Source organism: Balaenoptera physalus, assembly GCF_965194825.1.
Source record: "Balaenoptera physalus genome assembly, chromosome: 14".
NCBI lineage: Eukaryota > Metazoa > Chordata > Mammalia > Artiodactyla > Balaenopteridae > Balaenoptera > Balaenoptera physalus.
In genome coordinates, this window is record NC_138893.1 from 8,936,298 (window position 1) to 8,958,091 (window position 21,794).

General features: G+C 37.5%; 1 protein-coding gene across 1 annotated transcript in view; it reads right to left on the reverse strand.

Moving 5' to 3' along the window:
- The window catches only part of RYR2 (ryanodine receptor 2), a 732,481-nt gene that overhangs the window by 515,741 nt on the left and 194,946 nt on the right, over positions 1–21,794 (reverse strand). The window contains exon 2 of the mRNA XM_082425485.1: positions 9,016–9,135. Within this exon, the coding sequence (XP_082281611.1) occupies positions 9,016–9,135 (120 nt within the window). The remainder of the gene's footprint in view (positions 1–9,015; positions 9,136–21,794) is intronic.

Consider the following 21,794-nt stretch of genomic DNA (forward strand, 5'->3'; position numbering starts at 1 on the left):
AGGCTAATAAATATGAATATAAAATTATTTTGTTTAAATCACTTATTTGGTTTTTTTTAAGTGAGTCAATTTTATATGGCTATTATAAAAATGCAGAGGTGGAACAGGAATGCCTAAAGTTTGAATGCCTGAAGTTTAGGGAGCATTGCACAGAGGATTCACAAAATCTAAATTTAAAACACTGCAGATACATTCTGAAAGTCATTAAACATTTGTCCAAACCCATAGAATGTACAGCACCAAGAGTAAACCCTAATGTAAACTATGGACTTCAGGTCATAATGATGTGACAATGCAGGTTCATCAATCGTAACAAATGTACCACTCAGGCGGGGGATGTTGATAACGGGGGAGGCTGTGCACATGTGGAGGTGGGGGGGATATGGGAAATCTCTGTACCTTCTGCTCAGTTATGCTGTGAACCTAAAACTGCTCTAAAAAACAAAGTCTATTAAAAAAAAAAAAAAAAAAAAACTCATCAACACACCCTAGATCATCTAGGTTTTTCTAACTATGTTATCTTCTGGGATTTTATAGTTTTGCATTTTACATTTAAGTCTGTGATGCATTTTGAATTAATTTTTGTCAAGGGTGTAAGGTCTGTGTCTAGATTCATTTGTTTGCATGTGGATACCCAGTTCTTCCAGCACCTTTTGTTAAAAAGACTACCTTGGCTCCATTGGACTGACTTTTGCTCCTTTGTCAAAGAACACCTGACTTTATCTGCGGGTCTATTTCTGGGCTCTCTATTCTGTTCCATTGATCTACTGGTCCAATCTTTCACCATTATCACATTGTCTTGATTACTGTAGATTTACAGCAAGACTTTAAGTTGGATAGTGTCAGTTCTCCAACTTTATTCTTCTCCGTCAACACTGTTGGCCATTCTGGGTATTTTTCCCTCTCCAACTAAACTTTAGAATAAGCTTGTCAATATTCACAAAATAACTTGCTGGGATTTTTACAGGGATTGCACTGAATCTGTAGATCAAGTCAGGAAGAACTGATATTTTGACAGTATTGAGTCTTCCTATCCATGAACACAAAATATATCTATTTAATTTTTCTTTGATATCTTTCAAAGTTTTGTAGTTTTTCTCATATAGATATTACAATATTTTATTAGATTTATACCTAAGTATTCCATTTTGGCATGTTAATATAAATGGTATTGTGTTTTTAATTTCAAATTCCACTTGTTTATTGTCAGTATAGTGGGAAGCAATTGACTTTTGTATACTAAATTTGTATCTTGCAATAATTGCTTATTAATTTTAGGAGTTTTTGGTTGATCCTTTCAGATTTTCTACATAGATTTATAACGTCATCTATGAACAGACAGTTTTACAAGAGGGAAGAGATATGGGAACATATGTATATGTATAACTGATTCACTTTGTTATAAAGCAGAAACTAACACACCATTGTAAAGCAATTATACTCCAATAAAGATGTTAAAAAAAAAAAAAAGACAGTTTTATTTCTCCCTTTCCCATCTGTAGGCCTTTTATTTCCTTTTCTTGTCTCAGTGCATTAGCTAGGACTTCCAGTACAATGTTGAAAAGAAGTGGTGAGAACGGATGTTCTTGGCTTGTTCCTGATCTTTGCAGGAAAGCTTCAAACTTCTCACCATTAAGTATATTAGCTGTAGATTTTCTGTAGATAATCTTTATCAAGTTGAGAAAGTAAACTAAGACTATATGGGAACTAAGAGTTTTTTTTTTATTATGAATGTATGTTGTTTTTTCCAACAGAATTTCTGCATCTATTAATATGATCGTGTGATTTTTCTTTTTCTATTGATGTGATGGATACACTAATTAATTTTTGAATGTTGAACTAGACTTGTATACTTGGAATAAATCCTATGTGGTCAAGGTGTATAATTCTTCTTATACATTATTGGATTCTATTTACTAATATTTTCTTGAGGATTTTTATATCTACGTATAAAGAGATATTGTCTGTAGTTTTTTTTCTTGTAATGTCATTATCTTATTTTGATATAAGGGTAATGTTGGTTTCATAAATGAGTAAAAAAGTATTCCTTCTGCATCAATCATCTGAAAAAGATTATAAAGAATTGGTATAGTGTCTTCCTTAAGAATAGTAAGTGAGGGAATTCCCCAGTGGCGCAGTGGTTAAGAATCCACCTGCCAATGCAGGGGACACGGGTTCGAGCCCTGGTCCAGGAAGATCCCACATGCCATGGAGCAACTAAGCCCACATGCCACAACTACTGAGCCTGCGCTCTAGAACCCGTGAGCCACAACTACTGAGCCTGCATGCCACAACTACTGAAGCCCACGCACCTAGAGCCCATGCTCCGCAACAAGAGAAGCCACCACAATGAGAAGCCCACACACAGCAACGAAGAGTAGCCCCCGTTCGTGGCAACTAGAGAAAGCCCACACACAGCAACGAAGACCCAACACAGCCATAAATGAAAGAAAAAGAAAAAGAATAAAAGGAAGGAAGGAATGAAGGAAGGAAGAAAAAAAGATTAATAAGTGAATAATCCATTGGGCCTGGTGCTTTCTGTTTAGAAAGTTATTAAATGAATACATATGTATATATTTAAATACAGTACTGCTATTACTATTTTCAACAATCTGTTAGGTCAATTAAGAATAAGAAAAATAAAAGTTTTTATTTTATTTTAACTACTCATTCTCTGATGCTCTTCCTTCCTTGCTAAAGATTAGAGTTCCTGACCTATATATTTTCCTTATTACTGCAGAACTTCTTTTAACATTTCTTGCAAAGCAGGTCTACTGGCAAAAAATTTCCTGAATGTTCATTTGTCTGAGAAAGTCTTTCTTCTTCACTTCTGAAGGGTAATTTTGCAGGATATTGAATTCTGGGTTGGTATAGAGTTTTTTTTTTCTCTCAACACTAAATATTTCACTCCAGTTTCTTCTCGTTTCCAGTGGTGTTTTGGGAAGTTGGATGTACTTCTTATCTTTGCTCCTCCATTGGTAAGTTTTTTCCCTCTGGCTTCTCTCTGGACTTTTTCTTTAATTTTCTGTACCTTGAAAATGATATGCCTATGTGTAGGGGTTTTTTGCATTTATTCTGCTTGGTGTTCTCTGAACTTCCTGGATCGGTGGTTAAGTGTCTGACGTTAATTTGCAGAAATTATCAGTCTTTATTGTTTCGAATATTTCTTCTATTCCTTTCATCATGATTCTCGAGAACTTCTGTAGTTGTCCTACAGCTCTTAGATACTCAATTCTGTTATGGTTTCTCTTTCAGCATTTTTCTCTTTGCTTTTCAGTTTTGCAGGCTTCTTTTGAGATACTCTCAAGCTCAGAAACTGTTTGCTCAGCGACGTTCCATTTACTAAGCCCTTATTATTTACTAATAAGCCCATCAAAGGCATTCTTAATTTGTTACAGTATCTTTGATCTCCAGCATTTCTTTTTCCTCCTTTCCTAGATTTTCCACCTCTCTGCTTACATTGCCCATCTGTTCTTACAGGCAGTCTACCTTATCCATTGGAACCTTTAGCATATTAATCATGGTTGTTTTAAATTCCTGGTTTACAGTTGAAAGTCTGGTGGGCCTGGATTACTTATAGATATTATTCTGCTCCTTATTCTCTGTGACATATAAAATTATATTTACATACATAATGGAAAAATGTAAATAATTATATAAATAAATGTAAATTAGATTACTCCACTTATACAGTATAAATTATACGTGATTATTTATAAATTATACATGATTATATATAAATTATATGATTATATATAATTATATATACATATAACTAAATAACTATATATATATAACTATACAGTTATATATATAACGATATAGTTATATATATATAGTTATATAAAAGAGAGACAAATAAGGAGCAGAATTATGTCTACAGGCAACAAAAGCACACCAGATAAACAGATAAAAATTGAGATGAGCTTCCTTGTACGCTTGGGAAAGGAGGGTGGGTCAGCATGGCTTTTGTAGCTTCAGGGTCCTACAGCAACTTGTTCTGCTGTTTTCATCTAGTGTTCAAAACAAGGCTTTTTGATTATGAGATCTATTGGCTGTTTCCCTGCCCCACTTCCACCTGGTCCTTCTCTATCCTTTGCCCCTATCCACCCTGCTCAATCTGAACTGGATTCCCAACAATTTCCCCTCGGAGCAGGGCTTTGTCAAGAAAAGAGCCTTATTTGGTTAGTTTCACAAGTCCATAAGCCAAGACTGCTCTAGAAACATCCATCCTTATCATAGTTCCTTTGCTCCTTCCTAGTTTTAGCTGCTAGTTTCACATTGGCCCACCATGCTTTCTAGTGAGTACCTGTTACCGGTTTTCAGAGACAGCAGAAATCACGTTATCTCCCCTACACTTCCTCCCTTACACTTACTGATACCAGAGGTGGGGATAACTTGTCACCTAGTTTGTTTCAGACATTATATTGTCTGTGGGTTTCAGGTTTTGCCGTCGTCATAGGTCTGTTTTTATGTGGAGATTCAAGGAGATTAAAAACTATGCCTCTCTAATAACTTCTCATTTCTCCATAAACTTTTTAATAATAACAAGGTGGGTATCTCTGAAAATGACTAGTTCCAAAGAACAAAAGCCCAACTTTTCAATTCTAAAATATAGAAACAAAAATGTCATTCATATAAGTAGTGTGCAGTAAATATCCATAATTATGAATTATGAATAACTAATTAAACATATCATCAGATTTAATGTTTACATGTTCTGCAAGAAAAATCTATGCTGGAATTATGAAACATTCTCTTTCAGGCACAGATCAGCCTGAATAAATATCCTAGGAAAATGAAACAGTCTTCTGAAAAAGTAAGTCTTGCATTTGATTAGAAGATTCTGTAGCTTAAGGTTTTTCTGGGATCATTTCCAGGAACATGTATATAATTTACAGTGACTGACTACTCAATGCCAACAATAATTCTGTTCTCTCAACCTTTATAATAAATGCAGGAGACACCAATTTGAGGGGTAAAAAAAAAAAGGCCATCTCTCATTTTCTACCAATGAACGTCAAATCCAGATATAGCTGCATGAAAAACATCTGCACCCAGGCTTAGATAGTTTAAATATCAACTGAAATCCACAGTTTTGACTCTTTGCTATTATAGAAAATTAAAAGTCTATTTTATAAAATAAATTGCCCTAAGACTAGTGGTTACCTTTCAAATTTAATAATCCATTAAATGTTATGAATCACACACTAGTGCTTCATACTAAAAAACAAGAAAATAAATGAGCTACACCCAGGTCCTCAGGGAATTTAGAAGCTGGTGTATGTACCTGGGAGTATATATACTTACATATTCAGGGAGAGAAGATGTTATGGATATTACACAGAATTAAGCCCAACTGACAATATAATAGAAATATAAATAAATCACTTAAGAAAAACAGAGAGAAAAACAGCCCAGAGGAGGGACTATTTGAGATAGGCTTTGAAGGACAAGCAGTATTTCACCAGCAGGAGACGTAAAGGAAGGATATACAAGTCAGGGAGAACAAAGTAAAACGGAGATATGAAAAAAAACTGACACAGTAGGGAATCATCAAGTAATCTGAGTAGGGGAAAGAAAAGAGTATTTATGTTGTAAGAACTTTAAAAAAAAGTTCAGATTGGTTTACTGGACTTCAGTTACTATTTTATTCTATGCTTGATAAACAATTTCATTATCTCATCTTAAGTACAAATTATCAGATAAACCGAAAAAGAATAACAGAGCACAACAACAAAAATGGTTGAAATGGTCAGTTCACTGCGTCAACAGTCACAACTAGATAGCCAAGTATCCCTGCGAAGAATTAACCAGTTTATTTTTTTCCAAAAGATTTTTTCAGTTTTTTTCAGATATAATTGACATGCATCACTGTGTAAGCTTTTACTGAAGTATAGTTGATTTACAATATTATATTAGTTTCAGGTATACTAACATGGAGTATACTAGAGTGTTGCACGTATGTTCACTTCTAGGATTTTATGGTTTCAGGTCTGACATTTAGGTCTTTAATCCATTTTGAGTTTATGTTGTATACAGTGTGAAGAAATGTTCTAATCTCGTTCTTTTATAGGTAGCTGTCCAGTATTCCCAGCACCACTTACTGAAGAGACTGTTTTTTCTCCACTGTATATTCTTGCCTCATTTGTCATAGATTAATTGACTGTAGGTGCCTGGGTTTATTTATTTCTGGGCTCTCTATGCCGTTCCATTCATCTATGTGTCTCTTTTTATGTCAGTACCATGCTGTTCTGATTACTGTAGCTTTGTAGTATAGTCTGAGGTCAAAGAGCATGACACCTCCAGCTTTGTTCTTTTTTCTCAAAATTACTTTGGCAATTCAGGTCTTTTTGAGTTCCATATACATTTTAGGATTATTTGCTCTAGCTCTGTGAAAATTTTATGGGTATTTTGATAGGGATTGAATTAAATCTGTAGATTGCTTTGGGTAGCAGACATTTTACCAATACTATTTCTTCCAATCCATGAATGGAATATCTTTCCATTTCTTTGTACCATCTTCAATTTCCTTCAACAGTGTTTTATACTTTTCATAGTATAGGTCTTTCACTGCCTTAGTTAAGTTTATTCCTGGGTATTTTATTCTTTTTGATGCAATTTTAAACAGGATTGTTTTTGTTTTCTCTTTATGAGAGTTCATTGTTAGTATATAGTAAGCGGGGTTGGAGTGTTTGCTGGGCTCAGGCTGTGGCGTGCACTGGGGCAGTCACAGGCAACCAGGCAGCCATCTCAGCAGTTTTCAATCTGCCCTCTCCACCCTGCTTCAGGAGCAAGCCAGCACAAGCACACTGCTCACAGGCAAAGTTCAGGCTTCCCATAGCCCTCCTTTGAGTCCCACCAGCCCCCCCACCAGCCAAAGGGGCTCATTTACCCTGTGTCAGACCCCAGGGCTGGGGCATCCAATATGTGACAGGAACTGCTGACTCCCCAGGGCAAATCTCCACCCGTGTAATCTCTCTTTTCCTCTGAGTCCCCTCCCAAAGGCACAGGTCCCAACCTGATCACTTCTCTTCCCTTCCTACCCGATTCCATGAGGATCTTTCTTATAGCCTTGGCTGTACAGGAGTCTTTCTGCCAGTCTCCAGTTAGTTTTCAGTGAGAACTGTTCCACATGTAGATGTATTTTTGATGTGTTTGTGGGGAGAGGTGAGCTCCACTTCCTCCTACTCCTCCATCTTGATCTATTTCAAGATTAACCAGTTTAAATGGATGCCTAGCCTATTTCAGTGCCTTGACTGCTACATGACATACCTACTAGAGCATCAGGAGAGTTCATTTTTAGTACTGGAAACCAGCTCTTACATTAAAGGACCAAGAGAACCATAGCCAGTACAGTGAAAAATAAAAACCCAGCTAACTAACTGGCCTGCCTGGTTCTAGCCACGACAAAATACCAGAAACCACAGGGAAAATACTAAATATTAAAATTCTTAATAAGTTCTTTTTACGAAGAATATTTTTCACAACTGATACCTACTGTGGTAATTTTCACATAGCGAATGTTCAATAAACACTTGTCAAATTAAAAATAAATCTAGGCAGGGCTCTAAAATGCATAATGTTTTGTCACCCACCATTACAATATTAATAATGTGACTTGGCATTAAATTACTATAATAAATAAATCATATGTATACATTGCTCAGTGTTATTCCACAGAGTAATGAAAGGGGTACTGTGATATAAAGGGAAGAATCAGGGACTCGAAGCCAAAAGACCGAGGTGTTAAGTGTGAAAAGCTATTGTCGACACTTGCTTTGAGTCCCAGGAAGCCTTTGGTCTAGTACCTGCCCTCTACCAGCCCCCGTGTCCTCATGTGTACAGTGACTATGACAGCAATAACCACGCACACATTCTCCTATTGTGACAACTACATGAAATCATGCAGGTCAAAGGACTCTGTGAACTAAAAAGTGCTACACAAAAGATTATTAAATTGACTGTTTCCTGGTTGATTTTCTACCCCCAGAAACATCTTCATTTCCTCTCTTTCCTTTATTCTACACAGTCATCTATCAGCACATCCTCTAAATCTTACAAGTCTATTCTCACCCCCCCCCAAGTTTCCCACCACCGTTGCTTCTCATCTGAAGACCCAGCAGCTGCCCTGCAGACTTCTGCAGGCACCTTGCACCTGCTCTCGCTGCTTCTAATCTTACTCTCTCAAAAGCTTCTATTCTCTCACCAGAACCCAACCATGCTGGCAACTTAATCTTGGACTTCTATCTTCCAAAACTGTGAGAAATAAATTTCTGTTGTTTAAGCCAAAAAAAAACAACAACAAAAAACCACAAAAGACTCTAATCCACAGAAGAGCCAAATCAAATATTTACTTAAATATTAAATCAAATTGCATTGCTCACCTGATCCAATGGCCTCCCTTTATACTAGGAAGGAACCTCAATTGCTAACCAAGGGCTGACAGGCCCTTCACCTCTCCTCACCAGTGGCCCCATTCATGGTACTAGAGCTGCAGTGGCTTACCTGTTTTTCCTTAAACACTCTGCAAGCACATTCCTAACGAGGGGCCCTTGCATTGCCTCGTTCTTTCCAGAATGGTCAAGAACTTAGTACTTCTCCCTCCCTCACTTCATTCTGCTCAAATATCACTGCCTCAGAAAGGCCTTCCCTAAACACCCTTTGTGAAAGGGTGAGTCCTTGCCTTATCGCTCTCCACCCTGTTACTACTCTGCTTTTCTTCACAGCCCTTATGGGTTCCGAAATTATATCACTTACTTACATTGTTTACTTTTCCCCTACAATATATAAACAGCACGGGGCAAGGACTTTGGCTATTCCTGTTAACAATCGCCATCTGAGTTATTTGCAGAGAGTAGGGGCTCAGCTGAAACTTTGCTTAATGAATAGGGAAAAGATTGTTCAATTTCCTTTAGTTTCTGTTCCACAGAAAATAGCAGAGTGCCCGTAAATAACTTCAATGCCCCTATTAAAACCCGAATGTCTGAGTAGCGTGAAAAGGCTTTACCCCACCTTGGCATTCGAAGTGGACTCCAAGAAGCAAAGTCTGTTGCCAAACCCTTCTGCGGCCAAACACAGCTTCTGCTGCTCTTTGTGGATGGTTGCAGTACACTGCAGAACCACTTCATCATCCTGCAGAGGGGAGGAGAAGAGAAAAAAGGGAGATCTGGCATTACTTAGTCTAAATCAGATCCGCAAGGTTATTATTTAATGCTTTTTAAAATCAGAGAAAAATAGGGACTTCCCTGGTGGCTCCGTGGTTAAGAATCCACCTGCCAATGCAGGGGACACGGGTTCGAGCCCTGGTCCGGGAAGATCCCACATGCCGCGGAGCAACTAAGCCCGTGCGCCACAGCTACTGAGCCTGCGCTCTAGAGTCCGCGAGCCACAACTACTGAGCTCATGTGCCGCAACTACCAAACCCAGCACGCCTAGAGGCCGTGCTCCACAACAAGAGAAGCCACCACAATGAGAAGCCCACGCACCGCAAGGAAGGGTAGCCCCCGCTCGCCGCAACTAGAGAAAGCCTGCACGCAGCAACGAAGACCCCAATGCGGCCAAAAATAAATAAATAAATTTGTGAAAAATTATAAAAAATAAAATCAGAGAAAAATAAATATAAGAACAACTGTCCCCAAAAAAGCCAAAGGATCAATTCCTAGTGTACTTTTATTTGCAAAAAAAGATAACTGGGTAGGGGGAGGCGGGAGAAGTTATTGCTATTCAAGGCAATCAACAGCTTTTTTTTTTTACTGTCATTACTGATCCCCAAAGGCAACCTGCATGGAGAAAAGTAAAATACAGGATTTCCAGGTTAGCGCTCCTACACACTGCCTTAAATCATCAAAACTATCAAAAAATGGTCTGACATATTCCTGGGACATCAAGTATTATCAAGAATGGAACAGATTCTACCAGCAGGCACACACACATCGTTCCAAAACTGGCACAGGAAAACAGGTCAATAACAGAGCTTCTGGGTTCAAACCAACCTGAAAAGTCATCTTAGTTCAACCACACGTTGGCGACTTGATCATCTTTGAAATGATCCTGGATTGCTTAAAAATGTACAGGGAGGTGATTTGTTAGTTCCGTCCTCTGCAATCCAACACTTGGTTTCCAATCAATTAATTAATACGCAGGGTTACAGGAAAAACTGTACAAGGGAAAGAGGATCCATGGGATCTCTCAGTACAGGCAGCACGAGCACGAGAAGACGCGCGGGCTTCAGAATCAGCAATAGCTGGGTTCTTACCCCAGTTCTGCCGTCTACAAAATGAGGAGGAGGGAAGTGAGATCAAGCAACTTACACAGTGACTGACATACAAAACGCCCTAAATCAACAAGCAATGCAAGATATCATTATCATTTTTTAACAGGTTCTAAGTGGCAAGTGCCTAAAAAGTCTAGCCATTTACATTTTGACATTTCAACCTCAAAGAAACAGGATACTTAACAGAGAAAGAAAACAAAAAACAAATACACTCATCGACCCTTTTAATTAGAATCAAAGCGAAAAAGGAATATGAGTACATGCTAGAAGATGCTCACCATGGTAGAATGGTAGAGTGGAGGTGATAAGTTATGGCGAATATTCAAAAGCAGAAAACAAGCCTTTTTGGTTAACGTGAAGAATATGCTTTATCAACTGGAAAAGTACAGCTGTAATTTAATACAAACGCTTATCATGCTATATATTTGCTTTATTTCCTGTGTGGTAGCAGCAATACCTAATAGCTGGCTCATAGCACCGGTCACAGCCAAGTCCAATCTCTTAATAATTAGCTCCCAACTATCCCCACAGTGCTCAGTGATTTCCAGTGAACATTCAATTGTTACATTTTACAAGTCAGTTGCTAAAAAAACAGCACTATTTTCATATAATGAGTACATCTGAATATTAATTCATGTTCAGCATGGCTATAATAAAAAATAATGAAATATCTTTGTTGTTTATATAATCTGCAAGATCAAAGATACATCATGTTTTCCAAATAGGTGGTATAGTAACAAAGAAATGAATTGTGCTGATGTGCTCAATGCCTTCCCAAACCGCCACAGTCTTTTGCTATCTTGGCTCACCCTCTGGAACTAACTCTAGCAAGTAAACTACACTCTTGGGTAAGATAGGCTCATTTGGATACTGGAGGCTATCTAAACACAGTTAGTAAATAATTACTGTAATGTACTAATTAGAGACGTTTTAGAAATGAGAATGAGAAGATACAGCAAGGTATAAGGCAGGTGAGAACAAGAGTGCTACCCAGTAAGCCTGAAAGAAGAGAAGGTGTACCATATTTACCAAAAATATAGTGTATGCCAGACCTGGCATTAATTTATTTAATCCTCACAATATCCCAGTGATATACAGATTATCCACAGATACACAGATCAGGAAAATGAGGCTCAAAGTAACTTGTTACTCACAGAAGGCTGATCATACTTATTTCCAAGAACTGGTCATTAAACCTAATTTATCTGAATGTAAAAGTCCTCAACCCCACACTGCTTCCAGAGGCTCAGTTGATTTTTTAAGACACTTGTTATCTATAGAAGTACTTCTCAGTCTTTAACATGCATCCTTTCACTTGTAGGTCTTGCTAAAATACAAGGTCTTGGGTAGATTCTGCATTTCTAACAAGTGCTCAAGTATGAGGGGGATTCAGAATGGGTCCCAGTAAGGATATAGATCCCAGAAAAGATGTGAGAAGTCTTTTGCAAGAGTTTGGAGGCAGTCAGTAACAGCTGAATATTAAAACAAGTCTGTGGACTTTGGACAGAACCAGAAATGAGAGCACATTTCTCGAGATGCTCATTAATATGTGATACAAACCAACTATGTAAGGGAAAGGAACCAACAATGTACTGAACTGTTCTATTAAATTAATAAAACCAACTCACTTGTGCAGTTTCCTTACAATTTAGTGCCTTGACATTGTGTGATGAAGCGCCTGGCCACCAAGCAACACCGAGTTCAGGGAGCTCTGCCACGCCACTAACAAGAGAGCCATGACTACAGCTTTCAACTATGATCCAACTCTGATGGATCCTAGCCTGACACACTTATAAGACTTTTTCCAGTTTATCTGGGAGCTGTTTCTATTTTACATTCCAGTAAATGAAGAGTTCCTTTTTGACTGAAAGTGAAATATACTTAGCACTGATGGACCAAACACCCATTCGCAAACATCTGCCTATTAATTAACCCATCATTCATCTCAAAGCACAATTTTTTCTCCAGAACCACTGTGGTTGGAGAGCCTACTGAATATGCATTTTACAAGTTCTGATAAGTAGCTTTATTTTTAATTATTATAACCCATGTGCAATAAATCTGGTTATTGTCAACATATACATGTGGGCGTAAGGTATCAGTATACACACTCACATGCACGAAATCTATTTTCTATTCCAAAAAGAAAGACTAAACACTGCCTAATACTGATGGGATCCAAAGAGTTAACACTGCTCAGGTAACAGAACAATAAGGATACATTAAAATATGACTTCTGGGGTCATAAGGCGTCTTCTGCATTAGTCTTTGCTACCCAGGCCCCGAAGTCCAGACTCCTAACTTAACTCTCATTTCTTGCGTTCATATTTTGGTTGTATGTGCCATTGGTGTACCTTAATCCATAAAAACTAAAATCACCCTTCAATATTCATCACCTTTTGGTATACGTTGTTTTTTGAGTTCCCATGTCATATACCTAGTACCTAGGGCAACAAATTTTTCAACTCACAAGAAATCACATTCCATAAACAAAATTCTACAAAAATGAATTGTGCTTATGTTTTTAGTTCATTTAAAATTTCAAAGTCTGTTAATTAGTTAACTATGAATGACTAGCATGATGAGATAATATCTTGCTGTTTCTGGAAATGCCTGAACCTACACCAATCCTATTGTATAAAACAAACTTAAAGAAACAAAATTACTAATCTTTCTTTATAAAATTCTGAAAAAAAAAATTTTTTTTAATCTTTTAGAAGAAACTTCATGAACAATTAGGTAAATGGCAGTGCTTAACTAAAAGTGATACCCAGCTTACAGTCATCAAGTCCTATGACGTCTACTCCATCAATATCTTTCAACTCCCTCAATTTCTCACCACCCTAACTACCATCATCTCTTGTTTGGACATCTTCAAAACCCGTGGAATAGTTTTCCATACTGCACACCCCCTTCCAACAGTGCTTCACCTTGAGGTCACACCATCACCCTGACTATACTGTTTCCTGGCTTAAAACTTTGTAAAAAGTGGCTTCCCACTGCTGTAAGTAAAAAGACCGAAAACATCCTCTAGCCTACAAGGCCCTGCATTGCATGGTCTGTGCCAGCCCAACATTTCCTCCTACCGATCTTCCTTCATTCCTATGCTGCTATAGGACTTTTGCACATGTCATTAAACCTGTTCTCCATCCTCTAGCTAAGGTATTATCATCTTTCAAATCTCAATTCAAGCATCCTTTCCAGACGGTAGCCTTCCCTACCACCAGGCTAAGGCAGTTCCTTTGTTTTGTGTCCCTATCACACTATTTTCCTTCCTTCAGTTTCCTCAATTGTCACTATGCAACCATTTATGTAGTTATGAGAGTATACAGTATCTAACACAGTGCCTGGCAAATATACACAAATGATTATTTACCATAATCTACTTTATGATTACTCATAAACATGTGCTGCCACATTGACAAATGGAGTTGCTTTTTAGAATTGCCAAGGTAAGATCCTATTTAATTTCCAATTAAAGTGAGTATTGTATGATCTCATTAAGTGATTTCATGGTTACATGCACCAGGAAATAGGGCAGTACTGGGGGAAAATCACCAATCCTATCACATCCATGAAGAATTTTAATGTATCCTAAGTATCCATTGGATCCCTGGGGAAAAAGCAATCTAGTCCTTCATTTCCCCCTTATTTCCATATAAACATCATAAAACTTGGATTACAACTCTTTCCATATACAATCTAAGCTATCAAGCATATTGTACTCTTGAAAAGTCAAAAACTGGTCATTAAAAAGTCCCTCATATCACACCAGGTACTTCCCTTAGACTCTTACTAGGCTTGTCTTTCAAAATGTTTATCCAGGTTTAGACTTTCTGTAAGTAGTCCTCTCCCTCAGTTACATCCTGATAATTTCCCCACAGTTAGCTCCAACTCAAAAAGTTCACCATCTGTATTGTATCCAATGCTATCTGTCAAGCAGGTCAGATTAAACTCCATGGAAACCAGGTGTCCAATAAAAATAACCGTTTTACTTAAAACCCAAGGGAATCATACCACCGTTCAATTTAGACCACTGCTCCATAAATGTACATTGGATTGAATTCCTTTTGTTAAACGCTCCTGTATTTTTCCTATGACCTTACAGCTCTTCAGCACAGAGATCAATTATATATGGGGGGAAAGCCAGCACTACAATACTGCATTCCAGGCAATTTTGTGAGGAGTAAATAAGACATGATTTCTCTAACAAATGCTGCCACGTCTGCTGTAACAGTAGAAGATGGAAAATAATTATCAAATAACACCACCAACAGCTCCTTTCAAACATTCATTTATCACTGAAATATTTTCTGAGGACATAATATGTGCTAGGAAATGTTCTAAGCCCTTGAGATGATTTACGAAATAAATCAAAGATCCCTGAACTTATTAGGCTTACATTCTAGCAAGTTCGTAAATTATGTTAAAGGTGAAAAGTCTATGTTAAAAAAATAAAACTGGAACAGGATAAGGGGCTCATAGTGCTGCTGTGGTGGGGAAGATTGAAATTATGAATAAAATTAACGGGTTTCATTGAGACAAAGACTTGAAGCAGGGAAGGGGCATTAGCTATGTGAGTATCTGCAGAATGGGCAGTCCAGGCAGAAGCAAGGCCAGTGAAAGCCTCTCAGGCAGAAGAGTATCTGGCATGTTCAAGAAACAGGGAGGATGTCAATGAAGCTGGAGTGGATTAAGCCAGGGGGAAGAGGATGGTGGGAGATGAGGTCAGAGACAGCAGAGCCAGATCGGGTTTTTAAAAGCCTTTGGCTTTTACTGAGGAACAGGGAGTCTGTGCCATAAATAAATGAAGAGTTAAGTACGATTATTATGCTTTTGAGTATTAACAGATGAGAAGAAGAGGCACTGTGAGAGTAAATCCCCGTTACCCAGCAAAGTGGTTGAATAGGATTCAAATCTGGGTCCACCTGACTCTATAACCTAGACTCCTAACCTCTGTGCTGTACTACCTCCTACAATGATATAAAATCACTGCACTAACAGTCTGGCTAGGAATCTACCCAGAAACTAACCCTAGTATAAGCCCCTGGTTTCCATTCATCAAATATGTTTTAGCGATGTGGCTATAGGTAAAGTGAATAAAGTTACTATATGCAGATTTAACTGTGTTAAAAACAAAACCAAATGAAAAACAAAATCACATGAAAAACAAACTTACATAAAATAACAAGCAAATTTCTTTGAATGGAGGAGCAGCAGGCAATGGTGAGGTGAGAAAAAGAAGGCTGTCTGTATCATTAGTAGGTAATTAAAATTTAGTCAATGATTAAATTTTCGACTGAGAAACGGCTGTCCAAAGTAGTGCTACTTAATGGATTTTTAGGAAAGGAGAGAGAAAGGCAAAGCAGAAGACAGAGATCAATACAGACAGAAGAGGAGGAAGGGATCTTTTTAACTTCCATTTCAGAGATGGAAAAATACCTATTTTTCTGGGCTATTGTAGAAAGAATGAACGTATTAACATCTGCCATATCCTTCAGAACTCTTTAAAATACTTGATAAAATTAAGTTGTTGGCTCTGAACTCAGCAGAGCATCTTCCTCTTCAATTAACTGCTTTTCCACTTTTCTTATTACCCTAAAACCTAGGAAATAGGAGCGGTGGTGAACCAAGATGGCAGAGGAGGTCCCCAGGGCAGGCAAAGGAGGTGGCACTCTCTGCAGGGAGTTTCTAAACTGAAATGAAGTCCACAAAAAGCTGGCCTGATTTTTAGTATCACCATGTACAGGCAATTCTAAACTCTGTCAGAGAATACAGTTCTACCCACCTGGCTGCCTGCTGCCTCTTCATGTAGACCACATATCCGAGCTGCTAAAGCACCAGCAGAAAGCTACGCGCACGCGCACACACACACACACACACACACACACACACACACACACACACACACACACACACATACAGCAACTGGTATATTAAACAGCACAAATAATTTAAAGATGAAGATACAATCCTGTAATCTGATCCCAACTACAGAAGAACGGACGTAGATCAGGACTGATGTACCCCTAAGACCACATGAGGAAGCCATTTCAGCATCACGACATGTATCCCATCTACTCTCCTGTGAAATTTTATTTCAAAATGTGTGAAAAAACTTTGAAACTGCCCTCATGAGTATCACCCAAGACAGTGATGGCAAACTATATTTCTTAGTAGAAAGTAAGGAAGAAGTAAAAAAGTTTCCCAGAGACAACTAGGTAAAGGAAATTTCTTTGTTCTTAGGTTTATTTTTTAATTTCTCTTTTAAAGATTTTTTTGATGTGGACTATTTTTAAAGTCTTTATTGAACTTGTTACAATATTGCTTCTGTTTATGTTTTGGTTTTTCTGGCTTCGAGACATGTGGGATCTTAGCTCCCCTATCAGGGATTGAACTCGCACCCCCTACACTGGAAGGCGAAGTCTTAACCATTGGACCGCCAGGGAAGTCCCTGCTCTTAGGTTTTAAATCCTTGAAAATAAGTACATTTCTGAAATATTTTAAATAATTTTTAAATTAGAATTTTAAAAGATACAGGAAAATGAAGAGCCTAAAATAGCTTGGATAACATATGAGGTCATAATCATAAAAATAGAAGCAGTTACAAAAATTAAGCATTTAATTTGACCTTTGTCATAAGAGAATTGACATGCAAGTGAAAATCAGATCTAGAAAGACTGAACATATTTCAGACATTCTAACTCAGTATCTGTTTCATGTGAGATAGAGATTAAAGTTGACAGATACAGTCACCAACAATAACATCAACAGAAATGTACCTTTTCCCCTTTTCCACTTGGAAAATAGCATGCATAAAATCTGTGTTCCTAGCTCTGAAATGATCTGAATTTCCTACTTGGCATTGAAGATTGCCTCACATGTAAAGATGAAATTCATCTTAATATGTGTGCTGAGTATGAGACTGTTATCCTGACTTTCTCACATCTATACATGGAATACACCCACAGAAACAGCTAGTAAAGAAAATCAGTGCTCTTACTTGCACATAAAGCATTGACATCACACATGGAGACAAGCAGAGTAACTGAGCACTCAATAATGTCTCCCTGTCACCTGGTTGATGCTCAAGCATAAAGTATTAAGAGACCAAAGAGAGTGCCGGAATGGGCTGGCCCCTTAGGAGTCATTCTGCAACTACACCAGAGAGTGTACCTATTGTACAAAGTATCACTTAGATATGATGCTTCTATGAAAAATTAAGTGTATTTATTCATATGACTCTGAAATACTTAGTAGCTATGCAGAACAGATGAGACCCATATTTAACTATAAAATATGTGTATGTTATACATAATATATTGCTTGAGATTTTGCATGCATATTTTAGAATATTCAAAGTCCTGCTCCTCCTCTCTGCAGAATGGCAGAGACCCGGGGAGAAAGCTGTAGAGCTTCTCAAAGATCCACACCAGACTTGAATGCATAAACCACATTAAAGTCCTGAAGAGCAGACAACTGTGTACGAATTATTGCAACATTTTAAGGAAGGATAACGAAAAGATTTTTTGTAAAGGAAGAATGCTGAAAAGACAAAAAAAAGATGGAGAAGTAATGTTAGAGGCAATTTTCAAGATCTGAATCTATATATCAATAACTCTTTATTTCAAGACAGGCAATTTCTGACTCCTGAGGACACTATGCTTTCTTGTATTACATATACACAGACTCTCTCCCTCTCTCTCTCTCTCATATATACAAGTCTATGACCTCCAGTAAGTGCAATTCTCTTGTTACCGCAGAACACAAGGACAAATTTTTAAGACTGATCAAAAAATAAATAAATAACAGCCATCTGGACATATACATATTATACCACCCACTGGAGAATAAACACCAAAGGGTTTTTAGCAAAAACACAGAGCATGAAATAATATTATTCATAGGAACTATTTTACTCTTGTTTCTGGGATATGTTTTGATATGTACCTCCCCACCTGCATTTTTATGCAAGGCTTTCATAGCTCAAAGTGTAGGGACATAACATTTATCTATGGATTCATAGGCTTGCTTTTGAAAAACACAGGGAAATATGAGTCTGCAATTTCGGCCTCCAATTTACTTCTGTAATTGGCAAACTTATTAAATTCTGTTCTGCTGATTATAAATATTTAATTCTGTTCTTGCTAATTATAAATGTAATTCTTTAATTAAAATGAAGCTTACCATGCAGTGCACCAAAACCTCCATATTTTTATAGGCTTTCAATAAATTTCCTCACTTTTCTTGCAATCCGTGAATATTTCAGCTGAAGGGTTTTCTCTGACCTGGGAACGAATCAACGAACCACCAAACTATACATGAGCATTAAGCTATTTCTGATAAGAGTCAGGTTGTACATATGCACTCTAGAAAGTGAGTACAAGCAAAATAGCAATTTCAGCCTTTCTGTTGTTTTCACTCGGCTTAACCGAAGTATTATAAACATCAGCAAAAGGTTACTTTGTACTCGAAGCAAAATCATGATACAAATATTAGGACCAGCTTTTGAAAAGCTTGGTGCTGAACTCACAAGTGCCAGTTTACAAGGGGTCAAATATAATGGATGGAAAATACAAAAGTTACCCAGATAAAGTGAGACACACAAAGTATCTGTTACAGAAATCTTGTGTTTGTACAAAAAGAGCCCCTAGAGCCCAATTAGAAACTCAGTGTCTTTATCTATTAGGTGGAAGTTATATAATAATGTTATGTAATAACAAGTTTTATAACAGTTAGTATAATAAGTTACATAGTAAGAATTAATATAGTAAGTTATATAATAATTAAAACTTGCCCACTATACATAACTATTATTTAATCATTTGTTAATACTAAATAATATGAATTAAATAGAAAACATTACTTTTGGACCAGACTCAGAGTTTAAATCCCAGCTCTCCAGCTCTCCTTTTTCTAGTCACTGTGATTGTCAGTATTTTCATCTATGAAATGAGAGAACACCTACCTTACACGGTTGTTGCATGCAAGGGATTAAAATTAATCAAGAATCTAATATTTACAAAGTGTACAGGAAAGGGTGCCCAGAATATAAAAGATGATTAATAATTGTTATTTCATCATTCCTATTTTTGTAAGAAGTAAATTCACTTATTCAAGACATGACCACCAACATAGCAGAACAAGTTCTTGCACCCATGGAGCTTATACTCAAGGAAGAGATAAATAATAAGTAAATGAATAGTTTATAAAATTTAACATCAGGTAGTGGTAAGATCCAAGGATACAAAAGGACAAGGTCAAAGATATCAAGAGTAATGAAGGGGATTATTATATTAGAGGCTGGTCAGAATCAGTTTCTCTGATGAGAAGACAATGAACAAAGATCAGAATAAACTTGGGAGTGAGCATGTGGAATATTCCAGGCAGGGAAGGACAGCAAACACAGCAACCCTGCACTAGGAAAGGGTCTGGTGAGCAAGGGGCTGGGGGGATGAGTAGAAGAAACAATGGCAGAAACTTAGCAGGGCTGGATCCAGAGGGGATTGTAGGTCATGGGAAGGACTCTGGAGTTTGGTCCAAGTATGATACTAGCAATCTACAGCTTTAATGCAATCCCTCTCAAAATACCCATGACATTTTTCACCGAACTAGAACAAATAATCCTAGAATTTATGTGGAACCACAAAACACTGAGAATTACCAAAGCAATCCTGGGGGAAAAAAAACAAAGCTGGAGGTATAACCCTTGCAGACTTCAGACTACAATACAAAGCTATAGTAATCAAAACAGCGTGTACTGGCACAAAAACAGACAAACAGATCAATGGAACAGAATAGAGAGCTCAGAAATAAATCCACACACCTATGGTCAATTAACCTCGAAGACAAAGGAGGCAAGAATATACAATGGAGAAAATACAGTCTTCAACAAGTGGTGCTGGAAAAGCTGAACAACTACATGTAAAAGGAAGAAATTAGAAGATTCTCTAACACCATATACAAAAATAAACTCAAAATGGTTTAATGATCTAAATGTAAGACAAGACATCATAAAACTCCTAGAAGAGAACATAAGTGAAAAATTCTTTGATATAAATCGTAGTAGTATTTTCTTAGATCTCTATCTCAAGAAATAAAAGCAAAAATAAAAAATGGGACCTAATCAAACTTAAATGCTTTTCCACAGTAAAGGAAACCATCAACAAAATGAAAAGACAATCTACAGAATGGGAGAAAATATTTGCAAATGATGAGACCTACAAGGGGTTACTACCCAAAATATACAAACAGCTTATACAACTCAATATCAAAGAAACAAACAACCCCATCATAAATGGGCAGAAGACCTAAATAGACACTTTTCCAAAGAAGACATACAGATAGCTAACACGCATATGAAAAGGTGCTCAACATCACTAATTATTAGAGAAAATAATGCAAATAAAAACTACGAGGTATCATCACACACCAGTCAGAATGGCTATCATCAAAATGTCTACAAAAAATAAATGCTGGAGAGGGTGTGGAGGAAAGGGAACCCTCTTGCACTGTTCATGAGAATGTAACTTGATACTGGCACTATGGAGAACAGTATGGAGGTTCCTTAAAAAACTAAAAATAGAACTACTATATGATCCAGCAATTCCACTCCTGGGTATCTATAAAGAAAGAAATGAAAACTCTAATTCAAAAAGATATCTGCACCCCAATGTTCACAGCAGCAGTATTTACAATAGCCAAGACATGGAAACAACCCAAGTGCCCATCAACAGACAACTGGCTTAAGAAGGTGTTGTGTGTGTGTGTATGTATACATACACACGCATATATACACATATATACATATGTATACATATAATATGTATATATATACACATACACATACACACACACACACACACACAGGAATATTAGCCATTAAAAAAGAATGAAGGACTTCCCTGGTGGCGCAATGGTTAAGCATCCACCTGACAATGCAAGGGACATGGGTTCGAGCCCTGGTCCGGGAAGATCCCACATGCCACAGAGCAACTAAGCCTGTGCGCCACAACTATTGAGCCTGCGCTCTAGAGTCCGCGAGCCCCAACTACTGAGCCCGTGTGCCACAACTACTGAAGTCCATGTGCCTAGAGCCCATGCTCCGCAATGAGAGAAGCCACCGCAATGAGAAGCCTGAACACCAGAACAAAGAGTAGCCCCCGCTCACCGCAAATAGAGAAAGCCCACGCACAGCAACGAAGACCCAATGCAGCCAAAAATAAATGAATAATTTTTTTAAAAAGAATGAAATATTGCCATTTGCAGCAACATGGATGGACCAAGAGAATATTATGCTTTGTGAAATAAGTCAGACAGAGAAAGACAAATACTATATGACATCACTATATGTGGAATCTAAAAAATAATACAAATAAATCTATATACAGAAACAGACTCACAGACATAGAAAACAAACTTATGGTTACCAAAGGGGACAGAGAGTGGGGGAGGCACAAATTAGGAGTATGGGATTAACAGATACCAACTACTATACACAAAATAGATAAGCAACAAG